We start from the raw sequence: 20,217 nt of genomic DNA, 5'->3' as shown, positions 1-20,217 counted from the left end.
TACGGATTCGCTGGCTCAGCTGGCCACCGGTCCAAGCGACCTACTCATCAAGGCGAGTCGGAGAAATTACCCTAAACAAAACGCTGGAAAAAGCTGCACCAAGCCAATGTCGATCCACCCCTGCGACAAATTTCATTCGATGCAATAATCTCCGTCGGCACACTCAGCCTTTACTTCCGATGCACAGCATGCATCTGATGGGCACTTCAATGCCTCATCTCGGTCTCTTTCAGCTCTACAGCCAGTCAACCATCCCAACACCCCCTTTGTCTGCCTATTTTGCACCATTCTCCGGCTGCAGCGTATGTGGGCCATGTGCTTCTGTGTTCCTTTCCGGGCAATTGCTGGCAGTAGTGAACCAGCCGGATCACACCGACTGTGGCCACATACGGATGGGAGGGAGGGGTTGGCTCGGCACCCCCCTGTCCTTACCGTCGGAGCATTTGCACTTGTTTTGTCCACCAGCAGGATTCCAGCTTGATTTCCATGGATATCGGGACGTCACCACCTGCCATATCGGCTAGGCATCTCCGTTTTCAACCGTGTAGGGTGCTGGCCGCAACCAGCTGCAATCGTTGTCTGATCACGCGCACATTTGGTCGACCTAGGTTCCGTCCACAGCCCAGATCATGATCCAGATGAGTTGATTTCTATCAAGCTACATGATCGCCAGCTTACACTGCGTACTGTTTGTCACCTAGGGGCATATATGAAGCCTATATGAGGGATGGCGAAGAACTGGTGCCGAAGCAAGGTACGGTACAAGAACATTCTTGCACCATCGATCTGTACTGGACATATGTAGAATAAGAGCAGGAGGCGAATCTTCCTCGTATGGTGGCAGCAGATCATCGACTACATCTCCTTGGAAACAGGCACGGAGCACAACACCATGCGTTCCACGGGACCGGAACGCGCCGTGTTTCTACACGAGTAAACCAACCCACCCCCTTCTTTTCCGATAATTCATAGTGCGAAAAGGTTTGAGCATGCCAACAGGGAACTTGCCTCGGGTTATGCAGCATGTCTTGCTATATGCGAAGCAGACAGCGACGGCATGGGCGGCAAAAAACTCGCCGCCTTGCTGGTGGCAAGCGGGTAACCGTATACCACTGCGGCAATTTCTTGCAAGCTCTGAGAAATCCTCATCATGGAACAAAACTCGCGCACTGTCCGTCCCAAGCACAAGCTTAATTATATTTTTGAACATGGACGTCTAGAAGGTGAGCAGCTCCGGGTTGCTAAGGAATCCCTTGATCTTGCCGGCGAACGCACCAGCGGCAGGCGAGTCGCCAATGATGCTGACATTAATCAGTGCTGTTGGCTTGGCCGCCTTGCCAGCGCTGGCAGATCCGCTAATCAGCTCGTTCAAGGCGCTATCAAGCACGGCGCCAGCGTCGGCGGTCGACACAGCGGCATACGGCTTGCCGACAACCAGAACTGTGGCTCCGGCCGGCAGCGTCTGGGGTGTGTACTGGCCCTCAGTAGCTAGGATGACTGCGGGGGTCTGCTCCGCAGCCTTACCAGACTTGGCCGCCTCCTTGATCGCAGCAGCCAGATCAAGCACGCTGAGCGTCGCCGCATTAGCAATCTCGACAACAGTCGGCGCCTTGGAGCCATCAACAGCAACGCCAACGGTGCTGGTCTTGCCCAGAGGTACCTGGTGCAGGGCGAGCGCAGCAGCACGCAGCGCGAACACGGACTCGCTCAGCGACTTGTTAGCCTTTGTAAGCTTGGCCAGTTTCTCAGCCGGGATCTGCACAGAGGTGGTCTTCTTGGCGAGCTCGAGCTCCGCCAGATGGCGCAGGACCGAAGATTCCAAGGACCTCACCAGGAACGCAGTCTCGGCATCGGCCGAAGGAGCTGGACTAGCCTTCTTGGCTGGAGCGGCAGCCGCGGTGGCAGGGGCAGCAGCAGGGGCAGTGTGTGATACGGCGTCCTTGTTGATAACAGCCTTGCCAGACTTCAGGAAGCTCAGGACGTCGCCCTTCAGAATGCGGCCCTTGGGTCCAGATCCAGGGATATCAGCAACGTTAGAGATGTGGTTGGCGTGGATGGCAAACGAAACAGCCGGTGACAGCTGGTCATGGGCCGAGTTATCAGTCGAGTGGTTCTCGGCTACACAGTATAGATCATGGCGGTGAGTACACATGTCTGGGCAGCCTAGTCATGCTCGGCAGTTCCCTGACTGTCTTCAAACTTACCAGCAGGGGCAGCAGCCGGGGCAGCCGGAGTCGGGGCAGCGGCGGGCTCAGGAGCAGCCTCAGCAGCAGCGGCCGGGGCAGCAGATGGCGAGGACAGGCGCAGCAATATCAATGCTTCCGATGTCGTCGCCCTCCTCGGCAATAATGGCAATCGGCTGGTTGACGCTGACGTTCTGTGTGCCCTCCGGCGCCAGGATCTTGACCAGAACTCCATCGTCCTGAGCCTCGACGTCCATCTGCGCCTTATCCGTCTCGATCTGCAGCAGGAGATCGCCAGCCGAGAAAGATTCGCCTATATACCAATAAAGCCTGTGAGTAAGTGCGCACGTTCTGGCACGTTTTCTCGTGGAAAAAATTGTGCGCACAAGGGACACCTGCTATCCTGCAACGGCGCAAAGCAGCGCACGAGCTGTATGGATAATTTCCACAAGCACCACGCCTTCATGTTGGGGAGCTTTGTGACTGCCGGGCAGATTGCCAGGACCCGTTTCTGCTCAAGCGCGGTGGATCAAAACGACACTTACCCTCCTTCTTCTCCCAGTGGGCAATTCCGCCCGAGGTCATGGTCGGCGACAGCGCAGGCATGGTGAACTGCGAAGCCTCTGCGTTAACAGCAGCTGTGTGGAAGCGGGCAGCTACAGAAGCAAGCTAGTTAGTGGAGTTGAATTCAACACCAGGCCCAAATTCGGCAGGGGGAGAAACGTACCGGCGGCGCGAGCACCACGGCGGACAACAGCGAAACGGGCAAGCATCTTTGGCGTTTGTATGTGGGAGAGGAGGAAAAGAGAACGAGCCAAAAGGTGTAGTGTCAAAATAGACAAGAACAGATAGCGTGGAGATAAAAGAAAGGTTTTGCGAGGATTGTGCGCAAACAGAGGGCGGATCAGGCTTTTAAGGCAATGGCGCGGGGGTATTTTGCGGTTGAGCTATTGGGCTGAAAAACTCCGCCGCACCAAGAAAATATCCACGGGGTGGATAAATTGCAGCCCGGGCTGCCCAACAGCAGCGGCGGTTTTCGGCGGGTACCCTCGGCATTTAGGGTCGGCTCTACGTCGCCACTCACATCTGCAGGCAGACATGGCATGTGGGTGATATACTCGGAGTGTTTTCGGTTGGACATATTAAAAATCGGAAATATTACTTGGCTGTGGCATCTACGTGCGCCTTCTTCGCCGGGCCATCGCTGCCGTCGTGCGGCCGCTTCAGCGACGCAGCGTCCGTCGCAGGCTGTGCGATCTGCGCCTCCAGCTCCTTCACCTTGGCCTCCAGCGTCGCGCTCTTCTTGGTAGCAGTATCCAGCCTGATCTTCGACTTGAGCTCGGCCGCCTTCTTTGCCTGTGCAACGGCCTTCTTCTGGCTGTCCTTGGCCTTGGCGAGCTGGGCACGCGCCTCATCCAGCTGTGTCTGCAGCTCGCTGGGCGGCGTGTCCTTGGCAGACTCGCGCAGCTCCTTGACCGTTTTCTCCAGCTCGGCGTTGGCTGTCCGCAGCTCCCGGATCTGCTGCGTCATGGTCTTGTTGTCGCGGAAGAACTTGAGCGCCTTGGCCTTGAGTTGCGCGGCCTGCTCATCGAGGCTCTTGACTTGCAGCTCGGTCTCCTCGAGCTTCTTCTTCAGACGGTCAGCCTCGGCAGTATCAACTCCCGGCGCAGGCTCAGCGCTTGTTGGCTCGGCCGATGTGGGCTGTGCACGCGCCTCCTCAAGCTGCGCCTGTGTCTGGCGAAGCTCGTCAGCCAGCCGCGTATGTTCGACCAGCAGCTTCGTGTACGTCTGCTTGATCTCCTGCTTCTCCTGCTCGATCTGGTCAATCCTGTCCTTGGACTGGGTCTGCACACCAGCGTCTGGCTGCGTCTGACCTTCAGTCTCGCCGACACTCTTAGCCTGGGCCTCCAGCGCCTGCACCTTCTCGGTGAGCTCGGCAATGTCGGCTTCCTTCTGGCTGATGATCTCTTGGCGACTCCTGAAGCCGTCTTGCGACTGTTCGCGCAGCTTCTTGAACGAATTATGCAGCTTGTCGTACTTCTTCTGCGTTGCCTCTGCCAATGCGTTTGGCCGTTTTCGAGCTGCTCTGCGCCTGGGTGACATTGCTCTGCAGCTCAGTGATCTGCTTCTCCTTGTCAGCTACCCTCTTGCGCTCCTCCTCAAGCGTAGCGATGTGCTTCTCTGCCTGGCCCTTGAGCTGGTCAATCTCCAACTGCAGCTGCAGAACCTTGTTCGCCTGGATCTGCAGGTCAGCGCGTTCCTTTGCTGACTCCTCTGCCTGCTGCTTCATCTGCTGGTTCTCCCTCTTCAGCGACTCGTACTCATCGGGCTCGATCATCTGGTAGCGCGCCAAAACCTTCTCGTGCCGCTGCTTCCAGTGGTCGCACATGCCCTGCAACTGCTCTGCCTGCGCCCTGGTCGCCTCCAGCTCTGCCTGCAGGGTCGCATTGTCGCCGCGCAGCTGCGGCACGACCTGGTTCTTCAGGTTCGATAGTTCTGCCTCGATGGCCTTCAGCTTTCTGCGGGCAAGGTTCAGGTCCGACCGCATGACAACATTGGATTCGCGCAGGAGCATGCCGTTCTCAATCTGCTGCCGCGCAGTCTTGCGCTGAGACGCTGTAAGAGTGATGGGTCCTTCGCCATCGGGGATAGCATTGGCCGACACGGGCTTCTCCGCGCTGTCGTCGGACGACGGAACCTGGTCGGCAGGAGTGTACTGCAACAGCTCGCCACGGACATTATCGAGTGCCCGCTGCGTATGGCTGGCCTGCTGCTTCCACCGCTGCGACTCCTGCTGGGCCAGCTCGAGCTGGGCAGCCACCAGATCACGCTCGCGACGCAAATAAACGACAATCTCACGCAGACCGCCCTGCTCGCCAGCAGCCTGAGCAGCTGGAGCGCCGGTACTCGGCGCCGTCACATCACCTGGTTGCTGCGAGTCTGCTTCGGCAGAAATGCGCTCTGGGTCTACAGTAACGTCAGGAACTGTCTGTCCGATCGACTCCAAGTGCGCCATCAGAATCGAGTTCTGGCGCTGGATCTCTGCCAGGCGGGACTCTGCGCGCTGGGCCGATTCCTTTGCCTGCTCTACCTCATGCTTGGCAGCAGCAGTCGCCTGGTCGTTGCTCTTCTTGGCTGCCCTGAGCTCGCTGTTGGCTATGGTCAGCTTGCTCTGAGTCTCGCGCAACTTCTCGCGGGCAACAAGCGTGGTCTCGACGTCCTTGGCATGGGCGACAATCTCGCGCTCATATTGCTCCTGCAGCTCTTGGCACTGCTCGGTTTTGCGCCGCAAATCATCGCGAAGCTTTGCGAGTGAGCCCTGCTTTTTCCCAATATCGCTTACAAGGTCAGCGATTTGGGTCTCGTACTTCACCCGGCTTTCGGCAGCTTCGCCATTAGCATTCTCCAGCGACGTGCGGGTAGCGGCCAGCTCCTCGCGGCAGTCGGTAAGGGTCTTTTTCAGCGTCGCCAACTCATCTTCCAAAGCTTGGATCTTGGCCTGCTGCTCAGCAGCCACCTGCTCCTGCTCGGCCTTGAACTGATCGTATGTCTCGCTGAGACCCTTGAGCATATTGTCGTTGGTCTCGGCCAGCTGGCGGAAATCCTCGGCACGCTTGGTAGTGGTCTCTAGCTCGCTGTGCAACGAATCGAGCTGCGAGTGGGCGTCGCTAAGCTGGGTCTCCAGGAGCGACTCGCTGGTCACGTCCTTGCCCTGGGTGCGCACACGCTTGACCAGCTCTTCCTGCTCGCGGATCTTGGCCTCGAGTGCAGCTACCTGGCGTCTCAGCGCATCGCGGGCAATCTCGACCTCACGCTTCTCGCCAGTGACGTGCATAGTCGCCTCCTTGGCAGTCTGAATTTGCTCCTGCAGCTGCGAAATGCGATCCTCGCGTTGCTGGATCTGGCCACGCAGCTCCTGCCGCTCCCTGTCGAACTTGAACTGGGCACGCTCGTTGGCCTCGCGGCTGCGCTTCAGCTCCTGCTGCACCGAATCCGTCTCCTTGCGGGCGCTATCGAGCCGCTCGCGGATCTGGACAAGCTGTTCCTCGGATGCCTTCTGCCACTCCTCACGCATATTCGTCGTGTTTTGCAAGATCTGCGTCATACTCGCGCGCTCAGCAACCAGCCGCTGCTCATCGCTGCGCCAGCGCTGCTCACTCTGCCGCAGCAGATCGCGCTCCCCCTCGGCAGCATCCAATTGCCGCTGCAGCTTACTGAGCTCGACGCGCTCTGCCGCCAGGCTGGATGAAAGGTTGTCGAGCTCCTTCTCGTACGATTCAGATTGCTTGTGCAGCCGTGAGGTTGCAAGGCGCAGGTGCTCGACTTCTTTCTGCCGGCCTTCGAGATCACGCACAAATAGCTGGACGCGCTCGTTGTCGAACTCGCTCTGGGCCTCAGCCTTGGCAGCACGCACGCGCAACTCTGACACCTCGCCCTGCAGCTTGGCCAGGTCAGATTCGAGCTGGCCTCTAGTCTTGCGCGATTCGGCGATGTATGTTTTATACTCGGACTGCAGCTGCGTCAGTGGGTCAACAGTGCTGGTCGCTTCGGTGGCAGTGACGACTGCCTTGTGCCCGACCATCTGAGTAGCAACTGGCGGCGGGACGTCTACTTCATTATCGCTGCCAAGTTTCGGGTTGCCCTTGATTGACTTGAGCATATCGCGCTCGCGCTCGACTACACTCAGCCGGGTCTTGGTGGTATGCAGCTCTTTGGTTAACCGATCGAGCATCACCTCGGCCTGATCCAGAGCCTCCTTGACCTCGCCCTCGTTTGCCTCGCGCTGGCGCTCCTCTTCCTGAGCAACGTGGCTCGCTAGTTCGCGGGTGGTTCGCAAAAGACGCCGGTTCTGCTCAACAATCTCGGTGATGTTGTTGAATGTCACCAGCCCCTGCGAAATAACCTTGTCGACATCATCCAGCCACTGTTCCTCCTCATCAGGTGTAACCTGCGATGCGCTCGGCCGACCGCCGTTATCACGCGCCTCAGGCACCGTGCGGCCACCGGAGCGCGCCTCCTCCGCCTTGCGCAGCAGATTGGCCACCTGCCGCGACAGGTCTCTGGTCTGCTGCTCCTCAGCTGAAAGCTGCTGGCGCAGCAAATCGCGCTCCTTGCGAGTCTTTTTCAGCGTAGCCACGTTCTTGTCATTCTCCTGCCGCGATTCTGTGAGATCGCACGACAGCTTGTCTGCCTCCTCGAGCAGCCTATGATACTCTTCGCGCTCTGCGGCGATAATCGGGCCACGCTCCTCGATCTCGCTCAGTATCTGCTCCATGCTCTCGCGCAGACAAGCAACCTCTGCTTCCGACTTCTTGAGCTTGTCCTCGAGTGCAACCTTCTCAGTATACAGCTGCGTGATGTTGATGCGTCCGTCCTGGCTCGCGTTCAGCATCTGGATGGCGACCCTGGCAGTAGGCGAAATGCTCATCGGCTGGCCCCGCGCCGACCGGTCCAGCAGTGCGTTGGCTGTCTCTAGCTCGCCAGTCAGCTTTTGGATTTGCTCCTGCGCATTCTCGTATGCTGTCTCGAGCTCGTCGACACGCTGCTCCATCATCGCCACTGCCTGGTTCGCCTTCTCCTCGGTCCCACGCTGGTGCTCTTCAAGCTCCTGCAGGCTCTGCTCGACACTGCGCACATGCTGCCTGGAGGCCTCAGCGGTCTTCTCCCACTCGCTGCACAGCTTCTTCTGCGCTGTCATTTCGCGCTTAAACTGCTCGGTCTGCTCAATCAGTTCCTCCTTGGCTGCTCGCTCGCTCTCAAGCTTGCTACGCAGAGTGCGCTCTGCAATCGTGTTGCGCTCGCGCAGCTCCGCCGTCTGCTCAGTCAGCGCCTCGATATCTGCGCGCAGCTGCTCTGCCTCCGCCTTACTAGTCGCCGACAAACGGGCCAGCTCCGATCTTGCCTGCTGCATTTGCGCCTGTGTTGTTGTCAGCTCATCGTCTAGCCACTTGACCTGGTTCTTGGCCAAATCAAGCGACTGCTTCAGCATGTGCTCGCTGACGTCAGACACAGATGTCTGCGACCGCAGCCTTGCCAGCTCTTCCCTCTCTGTCTCGCGCGCCTGCTGCAGGTCGTGGATAACCTCGCTGAGCCGGTCGATCTCCTTAGCCTTGCCGTCAAGTTCGTCGCGCTTCTCAGCGATCTGGCTCAAAAGAGCGCGCTTTTCATCACGTAGCTGATCGGCTTGCTCGCGTAGCTGAGTTTCGGAATGTGCCTTGGACTCAACCAGCTCACGCTGGTCCTGCAAGTTGCGCGTGACATCGTCGAGCTGTGCCTTCGTTGCCTGCAGCTCCTCGCGCACAGTCTTCGTCTCAGTCTCGGCGCCGGCTGCTGTGCTGCGCAGCTGTCCAATCTGCTTGGTCAGACGATGCACCTCTTGCTCTATCAGCATCAAAATCTATTTAGTGCCAGCTTGCTCATTGTGAAATCAGCGGAAGCCAGCCACTTCTTACCTAAACGCGTGTTGTCATACTTGAGCTGCGCCTTCAGTTGCTCCACGTCAGCGTCATCTGCATTATCAGCTAGCCTCTCGCGCACACGATCTAGAAACTGCTGTGCATCAGCGTCACCATGGGTCTTTTCAAGCACTGCCTTAACAACAGCCTCGGAGAGCCCTAGCAGCTGTGGAAGCTCCGTCTCCATAGCTCGCTTCTAACGAAAATGGTCCTTGGGGGGTATATGGAGCCTGTCTGTACACGAGTAGAAAAGTCAAGTGCAAGGTTCAGATGGCAGAATGTTAGCCTGAAGCGTAATAGAGCGATTTGTAATATAATAAATACTCGAAATCGTCGGGAATAATTCAGAGAGCGAAAAAAAAAAGAATACAACACACTCGCCGTGCCAACTAAGCACCAGTGGCTAATCTGATCTAAATCAACTGATCCCGAATGCAGGCAATAGTGATGTGGTTCTCTCTTTAGGGCATTATGCCAGGCAGAGGGAGCAAGCTGGAAGGGCAGCATAGACACCGCCATGCTGTTCATTGAAGCAGCTTTATGATGGCATGGTCAAGTGGCTCATGTGGAGCTGCGTGTCTTGATGCGCCAAGACATTCGGATGAAATTGCACGTTTACATGCAGTCCTTGGAATGTGGCTGTCTCATACATAGTGTTGCATGTGCTACTTCTGATTCATAATGGTGCAATGGCATGCTCAGTAGCGCTCCTCGGTATCCCGCCAACCTGCTGTGCAAAGCAACCAGCGTGCTCATGCCACTCAAGACAGCGAGAGTATCCAGTGAGGATGAGGGGACAGAAGAATTCACGGAAGATCTACCCACAGACGCCCCCACCTGATATGCGGTATTGTCTGCACCTGCCGGCCACATGAGACGCGGGTGTTGCAGATTGGATTGGGTATTTTTCACTATCTATGATTTTGACAACCTTTGGTGGCGGGACTGAGTTGTCTTCTTATCTTGCACTCTCTTTTTCCTTGCCAATATCCACACACCACTTCTTTATTTGCTGACCTATTTACTATGGACCTTAACAAGCTGAAGGACGTTGCTGCCATTGCGTTCCAGCAATATCAGAGCGAGAGGATGAGAGAGGGAGGCCACAACTCCTACGCAAACGACAGGCACCGAAACCAGGACTTGTATGGCAACCCAGGGCACTACGATGCATATAACCAGGTCGCGCATGGGCCTGTCGGGCCGACAGACTACTCGTACTCGGACATGCGAGGCAGTGCAGGCAGCGCCGGTAGACACGGCCAGCACCAGATTACTTTCAGCGACCAGTATGGGAATGACCGCCCTTCTGGTCATGGTAGCAGCAGCCATCATGCCAACCCGCAGCCCACTCATAAGAAAAAGCGTAGGCATAGACATAAGCAGCAGCCTGAGGCACATGATGCTTATGACGCACCTGGCAGATATGGCAACCGCTATGATGGCCGACATGACAACGGCCACAACCCATATAACGGCGAGCATGGGGCGCCATCCAATCGCCGGCCTGGCATTAAGGATGTGGGAATCGCAGCGGCCACATTCGCACTGACCTTGCTAAACCAACAGAAAAACCACTCGAATGGCAGCGGTGGCTATTACAATGATGGATACTATAACCAACACAGTCAGAGTGGGGGCGGCCATCGCCAGAATGGAGGTAGCTCCAACGGATTTGACAAAGATGCTGTGACCCACCTGGCATCAAACTTCATTGGAAAGAAGAAGGACAAGTTTGGTGGCCACTAAAGTATAGCATTTTGGTCATTAGTACCGTTTCTCCAATAGTACGCTAAAAATTACTCCTGTGGACTGGTCTTGATCTCGTCCAGCGTATGGTCTAGGCGGTGGTGCTTGAGCACGGCAATGACTACCGGCACGCTTCCCTTGATCGAATGCGGGCGCGCAACCACGCATGTCTCGGCGACCTCATTGTGCTCGACAATCACCTCCTCTAGCGAGCTGGTGGAGATGCGGTGGGCAGCCACGTTGATGATGTCATCGGCACGCGACAGAATGTGCACGTATCCGTCCTGGTCGATCATGCCGGTATCACAAACCTGCAGCATCAATATTGCTTCTAACTGGTAGCATATTTATTCTCCAGATAGTAAGCTACCAACGTCCAGCTAGAAAGGAAGCTAGCTTCTCATATTTTATGAGAAGCCCGTCTGGAGCCCTATTTAAGTGAGAGTCATGCTGACATTCGTCAACACTAACGAACACATTTCACCCTGTATCGGAAATAAGCATGTGGGAATGTTAGCATATCTCCGATAGGAACAAGCTAACAGACGAGCCATTATTTTAGGGGGTTGAAAGCAGTATTTGTTATGTTAACTTGGGGAATGAGTGGTTATCGAATATATGGAAAAACAACTTCTCAAAATGACTGAGAAGAAGAAGGAAGGCTGGTCGTCTGTCTGGGCCTTTGTACGTATGCGTTTCGGCCTTGTCTATGGTGGCGCAGGGGGACCCCGGACCCCGAATGTCAACAGGAATGCCCAATAGTTCAGAAAATGATGGTATTTACGAATATACTGACAGTTTTATGTTGCAAGAGCGCTATCACCTGGCCCTTTTGGTACAATTTTTACAGAGTGAGCCTCCAGCTGGGTCGAGATTACTGGCAGTTGGGGAAAGCCAGCTTTGATGAGGGCGTGTTGAACAGGCTGATCTCGGCATTACGGCGGCGGACAAGCCCATCAAACACTCTTCCACCAGCCAGGCGCCACTTGGGCAGCTCCTGTGCAGCCACCGTGCCTGGATTCTCGCCGGCATTCAGCCGCCTGATCAGGGTCGATGACTTCGCGTTGGAGCAGCCGACATTGAACACCCACGATGTCAGTGCACCCCACTGGTTGTCGTTGAGCATGATCGAGCTCTTGAGGTACGTGGCAAGGCACGACGAGTAGGCAGGGATGTCGTCGTTGAGCAGAGCATCGGCGGTGGACTGGCTCAGCGGGAAGCCGTACTTGACCTCACCGCAGCCCTTGGTCTGGCATCGGTGGCCAAAGCCGACAGTCGGCAGGCCGATGGGGTCAGGCGAGGGAGCTGCCACGAATTTGTTGGAGCTCTCATACTCTTTGATCAGACTGACAGCCGCAGAGTTCAGAGTCCTGCAGAACCCGCTGCCGCCAGTGCTGCCGGTGTTGCTGGTGCTGCCGGTGTTGCCAGTGTTGCCAGTGTTGCCACCAGATGCACCACACTTGTCAGCGACGTAGCTGCTGGTTCCGGTTTTGACATAGTAGTCGGCGACATAGCACCCGTCCTGGGTTTTGTCCCACAGCGAATCGCCCTTGATTGATTCACCTTCGGTCTGGCAGGAGAGCGTGACGTCGTCGCCGCTGCTGTATGAGCGGACAACACCGTAGCTTGTGCCAGGACCAGAGCGGCAGTTAATGTTGTTTCCCTTGATGGCATACCCGGACGCAAGCTGGGAGAGGGAGACGAGGGCAATGGCAGAGATGGAAGAGATCTTCATGGCTGTATGTTGAAGGGTTTTTGCGGCTGTGTAAAAGCTAATGTTTTTGTTGGAATCCGAGTGTTGATGCTCTTTCCACTTTTCGCTGGAAGATTCCTCTAGCTTTTATATGCGTGCCCGGTTACCAGCTCATCACCAGTGCACGGTCATGATATGCACAGGCGCCATGTGTGCCTGCTGACTAAAGGCTTGGGGTGTAATTTTAGAAAAATCACAAAAGACCGTCGGCGCTATTATTAGTCCATCACCCAGTTTGACCAAGTCGGTGCAAGGTGAATACATTGGCACAAGTGCATGCAGCAGGATGAAAACAGGCTTTGCATAGTGCAAAGACATGGCAGCAGGGCTGAGCAGCAGCGGAGATTGAAAAGCCAGCAGTGCTAAAAATACCTTGCTCTTGCAGTTTTGTGCTGATTCCTGGTTCTCCTACTACAGGCGCAGATACAAATACGGGAAAGGGACAACTATTACATAACCAGTCTCAAGCAGGCCGGATCGAAATCCCGATGGGAACCGGAATAATCCACTTGCTAAAAAATACATGCTGCCTAGGATGCAGAAGCCACTGGGTAGCAGGTGTGCTGTGTGCTTGACACAATGAAAAAGAATGCAAAGACATGGTGTGAGGCTACATGTACACCTACCGCAGTCGTCTACATTATAGTCGTGATCTACGAGCATGTATCCGAGATATATAAGGAGTCTGGATAGCAACAGTGCCGTTAATGAGGAGCACAGACATGGTAGAACAGAGTGCCACAGCGCAGGCACCATGGCCATGAGGCAGGTAGTCGGTTTTATTTGTCTCAACTGCTGTAGTCTGGATGCTATTCTGTGGACATACTGGATTGGACATATGTCTTCATAGCAGTGTGGTGTCGTCTGGCATGGCCATTCTGGGCAGTATTAAAGAAGGCTATATGTGACCACACACGAGCAGTGCGCAAGTATATTGTAGATTTGTTTTCAGTTCTGCCATGGTGCAAAACAGATATAGTGCTGCAGTATATATTTGTCGACAGATTACAAAGACTAGATATCAAACTCCACAAAACAGAGTGTCAGACATGGGAGATTCCCATCAGTGGATCCAGAAGACCTGGGCGTTGGCCGAAGCGACAGCGACAGCAGCGATGGCGAGGATAGTAGTGTAGGCGTTCATTGTTGAAGTTGCTTGGGTACTGAGGAGTTGCTGGTTGATGGTGGTGGAAGACAAGTTAGCGGGGGCGTCTTGCCTTTTATATATGTGGATGGATGACTGCCACGCCCAAGCAGCAGATATGCATTCTCGCTGAATACCGATTGTGTCAATTATATGCATTTATAAAATTGGGTATAGTCCTTGGAAACACTTACCGTAGAAAGGACATGCATGCACTCGTATTCACTCCCAATAGCGTGGGCTGCGATTGCCGCAATAAGTGCTGGGAGCATGCCATTCCGGATATCAGCACATGTTCTTATGCCACTACAAAGGGAAATCCCAGTCATTTTTGATGTCACGATACGCTGTCAATTAGTGCAATTGGTGCAATTGGGAAATGCAAAGTCGAGTACAAGACAAGGATATCGTCAGTTAATATGGGATGCCATTCTGTCAATTGCATGTGCAATCCAGCAATTATGCGCCACTGCAGGGTGCAATGGTGCATAGATGATTCTGGTGCCTGTATTGAGACTGGAACTCAGCCCGCTGACCATGGCTCTGTGGATCTGAATCGTCGATTGGTATGCCATTACTCCAATGATGTTTCTACACCGACACTTGCACTGGCATGAAGGCGACCTGGGTATCTGCCAAGAAAATCATCTTCTTTTTGTTCTGCACCGTATAGTCGCACAAGTAGTTCAACGGTAACAAAATTGCTGGGCTTCTCATCACTTTAGATATAGCCGGACCATCTATGACACTTTGTTGACAATGGATACTACTACCAGATACCACAGGTAGTGAGCCGATAGCCACCACAAATCCGTAATCATATCGATAATTCAGCATCCACCAGTTGCTGATTTCTGAAGGCTGTTCGCAATGGTGATGGGCGAGTAGTTGCTTGCCCGCTATGCAACCGGCCTGGTGCTGGCATCGTAGCCGTGGAAAATGGTGGATATTCGCATATCTCCAGAACTCTGCTCACAATAAATGGCAGCAAGGGCACCTACCGCGTTCTTTTCTACTTCATTACTATTCACTCGTCTATTTTTCTGCCAGCTTTCTTACCAACCTTCTGCCATGCCTTCACACCCCCAAAGCTTGCCTAAAACCTGCACACATCCATGCTAGAGACTGTTGACTTTTGCGTTTTGTGAGCTCTGGTTGATAGGCAAGCTATGAAACAATTAGGTCATGCTCCACATCTGCATGTACCCGAGACACTTCACTTGTGTCGCCATTGGAGAGAAATTCCTACCAAAACCTGTATGGAAATGCCTCCTGGCGCAGTGATCCGAACCCTTTTGCCTCCACCAACAATAGCTACAGCCGACACTCACTGGTAGATTTTTACGGCAGTTCATCATGGAAGTACTCCATATGCCATAGCACTAACAGTTTACTGGAGCGGCTTTATGGCATACTATCGCTTAAAGGACCTAGTCCCTCTAGAACCCCCCATGTGCCCACCGAAATACCTGTCGGCCACTGCAGCGCTGATTGACCTTTCCCTTTCTGAGGATAGTGACAACGTAAGCCCTTGTCGTGAGTTTCCCATTTCCAAATTCCTCTGTAGCGATATATCCAGCTGCTCTCAGGACAGCTCCAAGCCTTGCTTCTTGCGCAACTTCAACTGCAGTACGTGGTCAGAAATGTAGAATGCAGTGCTTTCTATCTGCAGCTCTGTCAAAATTGTGCGCCTTGTCGTTTGTATCTGTATCCACATACTCACATGAGGTCGAGATCGAGACTATTTGGTGTAGCGCTCCATCCCAAAAACACCTTAGCGTCGGAAGCGGCCTCTCAAAGAGTACTTGCAATGCTGACTACAAGCGACGACGGTATCCCTATTGCATATCCTCACATGGCCATTGAGGCTACACTATCGCATTGAGAATCCAGTGGATACAACTGAGCCTGATCCACTGCCTGGAACTCCGCTCCTTGCTCTTAAAAGATTGGTGATCGTGTGCAGGTATCAATTCGATAACGATGCCCTTTCAAGGGAATGACCCTTCACTGGAGGCTCAGTACATGCAGCTACGCCCTCGAACGGCCTCGGCCCTGCGTGAGTGTGGTATTTTCTGTAGCAATCGACTTTCTGGACTCCAACAACTCGGAATGGATATATCAGACAGTGGAGTTAGTGGTAGGATTCAGCGCTGTGCGGGTTTTCGTGAGGTGCCAGAGTGCCTATTCATTATTGCTCCTGGAGCAAGAGTTCTGAAAGCTAGTAGGCACGGGGAACTCCAGCACAATTTCTGTGCCTATTGGTCTCATCAGTCGGAATAGTGAGATCCTGGACGTGCCAAATATCTACTTCACACCTCACCAGCTATTTCGAGTGTCCAAGCACCTACCATACCTCAAGCAGCTGAAACCCGATATCGATCTGACAGATATACTGCATGCTAATGGTGGTATCCATAGAGGATGTCATGATGTATGCCATACTCGTAGGGAACAAGTGGAAGAGCCAAGGCGGATAGCGGTCTATTTATCTTGCGGCCACACACATGTTATGAGCTCATCAGCCCTGTTGACATTGGAGTGCCGATCCACTCCCACGTCACCATGCCAACAACCAAACCACATAAAATCAGACCTCAGACAGACCGGACCCTCCCCTTTTCCTTCAGTCAATCTTGTTTCACTTTTATTTTAGCTCACATACACGCTCGTAAACACTCGTCCCATTTCCAAGGTTAACAAGCCCCATGCTCGGCCATCTGGATGGGAGTTGCTCAGATATGGATATTGCCAAACGGCTGAATATTCAGCGACATTCTCTGTTTACAAGGCTGACTGGTATGGAAGTGACATGAGATAGTTGAGTAGATGGACGTGTGCGAAACAGAAGCTATTCCCTTGGCACTCTGCCCAGCTATCCGATATGGGAAAAACATATATACCAGCTACTAGATCCTCACTTCCCTTGATCAAGCCTGGTGCTCAAGTGCTGATCTCACGGCGATTGCATGGACAAACCATCACCAAGAGTTTTACTCGTCGTCTTGAAGTTGCAGCACCCGCTGCTCAATCCAGATTAGAACATTCTCACAAATATGCACTCCCCCTGTTCATATCAAATGCGACTAACTGTAGTGGAATAGCAGTTTATATTCAGAGGTATGTGTAAAAAAGAGTAGATCGCATAAACACGCATATTAGCGGGTGACAAATTCGATAACTCTGCGAGCATCGCCGTTATACACGTCAAGCAACGAAGCCAGATGCGCCTCAGTGCAGTCATAGCCCATCTCCTTGATCTTAATCTTCAAGCAGTGGGGACACGCAACTGTATCGCCCCATGCACAGTGCCTTGCTCGGGAAATCGCCTGGATTCCCAAACCTGAACTTGAAATCCTCGACACTGTACCCAATTGACGGTGTGAACGGCGACATCATGAAGCGTGGCCGCGAAAATGACGATGGCATGCCGGTCTCAGCAAACCCCTGCTGAAAGAACCCGTTGTTATATGGACCGGTGGTCACAACGAATCCAGAGCTAAGATCATCGACACGGATTGCGCCGTGGTGGTGGTGATGGTGATGGTGGCTGCCGTGATGCGCTGTTTCACATATATCGATCTTGATAACCTCCTCGTTGCTGGGTTTCTTCTTCTTCACCACAGACTCTTCGACCTTGATCTTGACCTTTTCTTCCACAAGCTCTCCCTTGGACTTCTCTTCGACATCGATCTTGACGTGGATACTCTCGTCCTTCTTGTCATCCTTCTTGTCATCCTTCTTGTCGTCCTTCTTCTCGTCAACCTTGACATCAACCTTGGTCGTCTCCTCCTCAGACTTCTTGACCTCAACATTGACGTCGATTTTCTCCTCAGATTTCTTCTCGTCCTTCTTCTCGTCCTTCTTCTCGTCGACCTTGACATCTACATCCACGTCCACCTTGGTCTCGGGTTTCGTCTCGGGCTTCATCTCGGACTTGTCGTCAAAGATATCAATAGAGATTGTTTCAATGTCTGCTGTCTCCTCGACCTTCTCCTCGACCTTCTCTTCAGCCACCTCCTCGATCGTCGTACTTGTCTGTACATCTGTTTTCACCTCAGTCTTGGCATCAGCCTTGGTCTCAACCTTGGTCTCAGTCGTCTCCTCGGTTTTGGTCTTGGTCTCAACCTTTGTCTCGGTCTTGTCCTCAGTCTTGTCCTTAGTCTTGTCTTCGACCTTGGTTTCGGTCTTAATGTCGACCTCTACCTTGGTTGCAGACTCCTCCTTCTCCTTTGCCTCCTTCTTGTTAGTCTCCTGGAGCTCTGCATGCAAACGGCCCATGGCCAAACGATGATCCTCGCCCATCTTCGCCATCGACTGCGTGATAGTAGCCACCGTCTCCTGCAGCTTTCTGATTGCTGCCTCCAGGCTCTCGCTCCCCGTGTCCTGTGAGCTATCAGGCCGCTTAACAACCGTCGTGGTAACAACCTCGACCATCTCCTTGCCGGTTGCTGTCTCCTCAATACCAATGGCAGTCTCTATGGTTTCCTCGTGTTTGCCATGAGGGTGCTTTGGCGGCTTGGTAGTCTTCTTGGCGTTAACTTTGACCTTTGTACTCGTCCAGCTCCTCTTGGAGCTCGTCGATCACCTCGACCTTGACCTTGTCGACCTTCTGTTCCACCTTCGTCTTGGTTTCCTCAACTTTGGTCTTGGCCTCCTCGACCTTGGCGCCGACCGAACTGGCGGCTTCTACAACAGTCTCCTCAATGTCCTCAATGTCCTCGATGGCCTCATCTACTGTTTGGTCGGCTTTGACAGCGGCAGCAACGGCAGCCGCAGAGGCAGCAGCCATAGCGTGCTCGGTGAGCTTCTCGATGCTGCCGGAGTTGCTGCTGACTTTGGGCTTCTCCTGCATCTCCTGCTTCTTGCTATCCTGCTTCTTGCTGTCCTGCTTCTTGCTTTTCTGCTTCAGGTCCTCCATCTGGATATTGGTCAGATCCAGCGAGGACTCGGATGAATCACTCTCGTACTCGTTGATCACTAAGGACTGGAACTGCGATGGCGTGTGTGACGACCCCCAGATACTCGCAACATTGTCGATAGCAGCGCTGTTGTTGCCGTTGAACTGCACGATCTTGAGCTGGAATCGACTGCCGGGTTTCAAATAGCCGGAACATCTCATGCATGTTGTCTGTGCATGCCACGCCAATCTCCTGGTCGTCTGGGTCCTTGTACATGAGAATGTACTGACCGTGCTGCCGACATCCGCAGCTTATCAGCAACCTACGCATCAATATTTCCCGATTTAGCAACAAAAAAAACACCACACAGGGCTGCCATTCCATTCCATGGCACCTCGTGTGTACCAAGAAACCGTGGTTTTGCGTATGTACACGTACCCGATGCACAAGGCCTCTCGAATTTCTCCATCGGATTCACATCCACCATTGTCGCGTCGCCCTTGGCATTGACAAACTTCACTCTGAACGGCTCGCCGCCGCCAGCTGACCCTGCCCGCGGTCCCGCGCACGCGGCCCGAGTCCTTCGGCATCGCCCGCGACACCGTGTTGTGCGACTGGTAGGGTGTGGGCGCTGCTGCGGCTCGTCGCTGGAGCTGCCGCTGGGACTCGGCGGCCTTGCCCTTCTTGCTCTTTACTTTGCGCAGCTTGCTCCGAATACCGCGGATAAATCCCTCTTCTTTGGCACCCGAGCCGCTTTTGCTCTGCTTCTCGGCTTGTTGCTGTCGCTTGCATCCGACATTTCGGTATAAGCTGCTGGAATGTCCAAAAAAAAAAAATAAAACTATTTCAAGGCAAATGCAGAGTAGCATAAATGTGAAGCAAAGGGGGCTCAGAGTCTGGCGCTCCCTACTGCCCTGGCAAGGCAATTTGCGCATACGGGCGGCTCCTAATTTCGCTCCCCCTTCGCTTGGCACCTGTCATGGACAATAGCTGGGGGTAATGCCAGGCCCTACTTTCTTTCGACCCTCATGGTATAGTGCACGTTGCAACGGCTGGATAATTAGGGTTTACGCGGGCAATCTTCTCCCCCATACTGCATCACATCAACCTCTCCTCACACGCACTACAGCTGTCCAGCTGACCTGCTCTGCTGGTTCGTTTCAATCTCCGCAGTTGCTTGATTTTCTTCTATACACCCACTTCCCGTACCATGAAAGTTGTCATTGTGACCGGCGCATCCAAGGGATAGCAGGAGTGCTGCCCAGCACCTGCTCTCCCAGGGCGTCTGCGTGGTCGGCGTGGCCGCACCGCCTCCGCTCTCACTGAGCTTCAATCATCTCGTCGCAGTTTATCGGCGTTACCGGAGACATCAGCGACGATTCCGTGCAGGACCGCGCTGTCGGCGTAGCACGCTCCCTGGGCGATATCGTCGGGATTGTCAACAATGCCGCGATAGTGTCGCCAACGGCCCAATCCTGGAGGCAACCACCGAGCAGTGGCAGCGCATCCTCGGAATCAACTACTGGCTCCTCTGGCGCTAACTGCCAAATGCATTGAGGACCTGAAAAGGAACAAGGGCAACGTCATTAACGTTACTACTTCGTCGACCAGCCAGGCGCCCGTGCCGGCATTCGGCCCGTATGGAGTTACCAAGGTGTCGCTGAACTATGTTTCAAAGGCCATCAGCGTCGAGTACCCTGAGATTACCTGTCTGGCGTTCTATCCGGGCGTCGTGGACACGAATATGAACCAGGATGCAATTGATGCGGTTACAAGGTATGCAGGAAGCGGCAATGGCGGCGACATGTCTGGGCCACCAAGAAGCTTGCTCACCCCATCTCAGCCGACCTGCCGGGCCGCATTATCGCCAATCTGGCTCTGCGGGCCAGCCACGAGCTCACCGGCCAATACTACGTGTACAGCGACAGCGCCATGGCACCATACAGCACCTAACTATTTATTTTAACATTCTATTGCACAAACCGCACCAAAACGAGATCCTTGCCAACCGACACCGCAATGCCTGGCTGCC

The 20,217-nt window shown here is 54.1% G+C and overlaps 9 protein-coding genes across 9 annotated transcripts; 3 read left to right on the top strand and 6 right to left on the bottom strand.

Moving 5' to 3' along the window:
* Positions 1-1,213: 1,213 nt before the first annotated feature.
* Positions 1,214-2,827, bottom strand: DL89DRAFT_272785 (uncharacterized protein; the record flags this gene model as incomplete). The annotated part of the gene is made up of 3 exons (XM_040889013.1): positions 2,300-2,827; positions 2,151-2,154; positions 1,214-2,118 (listed from the first exon to the last, which is right to left on the bottom strand). The coding sequence occupies exons 1-3, from the start codon at positions 2,438-2,440 to the stop codon at positions 1,217-1,219; spliced, it is 1,047 nt and encodes a 348-aa protein (XP_040739149.1). The 5' UTR covers positions 2,441-2,827.
* Positions 2,828-6,828: 4,001 nt separating this feature from the next.
* DL89DRAFT_230203 (uncharacterized protein) lies at positions 6,829-7,611 on the bottom strand (the record flags this gene model as incomplete). Its single annotated transcript, XM_040884894.1, has 1 exon — positions 6,829-7,611. A coding segment is annotated over one exon (783 nt), but the record flags the coding sequence as incomplete, so codon positions are not given.
* Positions 7,612-9,664: 2,053 nt separating this feature from the next.
* DL89DRAFT_327149 (uncharacterized protein) lies at positions 9,665-10,544 on the top strand (the record flags this gene model as incomplete). Its single annotated transcript, XM_040891542.1, has 1 exon — positions 9,665-10,544. One exon carries the CDS (start codon positions 9,665-9,667, stop codon positions 10,385-10,387), a length of 723 nt encoding a protein of 240 aa, XP_040739147.1. The 3' UTR covers positions 10,388-10,544.
* A 625-nt stretch (positions 10,545-11,169) lies between these two features.
* Positions 11,170-12,177, bottom strand: DL89DRAFT_241500 (family 24 glycoside hydrolase). The gene has a single exon (XM_040885008.1). It carries the CDS (start codon positions 12,120-12,122, stop codon positions 11,262-11,264), a length of 861 nt encoding a protein of 286 aa, XP_040739146.1. The 5' UTR covers positions 12,123-12,177; the 3' UTR covers positions 11,170-11,261.
* Positions 12,178-12,952: 775 nt separating this feature from the next.
* On the bottom strand, positions 12,953-13,625 carry DL89DRAFT_272783 (uncharacterized protein). The gene has a single exon (XM_040889012.1). The coding sequence runs from the start codon at positions 13,441-13,443 to the stop codon at positions 13,204-13,206; it is 240 nt and encodes a 79-aa protein (XP_040739145.1). The 5' UTR covers positions 13,444-13,625; the 3' UTR covers positions 12,953-13,203.
* Positions 13,626-15,514: 1,889 nt separating this feature from the next.
* On the top strand, positions 15,515-16,341 carry DL89DRAFT_272782 (uncharacterized protein; the record flags this gene model as incomplete). The annotated part of the gene is made up of 2 exons (XM_040889011.1): positions 15,515-15,813; positions 16,056-16,341. Coding segments are annotated over 2 exons (324 nt in total), but the record flags the coding sequence as incomplete, so codon positions are not given.
* A 38-nt stretch (positions 16,342-16,379) lies between these two features.
* On the bottom strand, positions 16,380-17,855 carry DL89DRAFT_57384 (uncharacterized protein). The gene has a single exon (XM_040891823.1). It carries the CDS (start codon positions 17,719-17,721, stop codon positions 16,546-16,548), a length of 1,176 nt encoding a protein of 391 aa, XP_040739143.1. The 5' UTR covers positions 17,722-17,855; the 3' UTR covers positions 16,380-16,545.
* Positions 17,700-18,743, bottom strand: DL89DRAFT_57390 (uncharacterized protein). The gene is made up of 2 exons (XM_040891824.1): positions 18,624-18,743; positions 17,700-18,507 (listed from the first exon to the last, which is right to left on the bottom strand). Exon 2 carries the CDS (start codon positions 18,404-18,406, stop codon positions 17,822-17,824), a length of 585 nt encoding a protein of 194 aa, XP_040739142.1. The 5' UTR covers positions 18,407-18,507; positions 18,624-18,743; the 3' UTR covers positions 17,700-17,821.
* Positions 18,744-19,395: 652 nt separating this feature from the next.
* Positions 19,396-20,138, top strand: DL89DRAFT_297842 (uncharacterized protein; the record flags this gene model as incomplete). The annotated part of the gene is made up of 5 exons (XM_040890763.1): positions 19,396-19,410; positions 19,451-19,483; positions 19,533-19,642; positions 19,755-19,953; positions 20,007-20,138. 5 exons carry the CDS (start codon positions 19,396-19,398, stop codon positions 20,136-20,138), a joined length of 489 nt encoding a protein of 162 aa, XP_040739141.1.
* Between the last annotated feature and the right edge of the window lie 79 nt (positions 20,139-20,217).

This window comes from Linderina pennispora (genome assembly GCF_002104995.1).
Source record: "Linderina pennispora strain ATCC 12442 chromosome Unknown DL89scaffold_132, whole genome shotgun sequence".
In the NCBI taxonomy this organism is placed as follows: Eukaryota; Fungi; Kickxellomycota; class Kickxellomycetes; order Kickxellales; family Kickxellaceae; genus Linderina; species Linderina pennispora.
The sequence above is the reverse complement of the archived record's forward strand: the minus strand, read 5'-3'. Positions and strand labels throughout refer to the sequence as shown.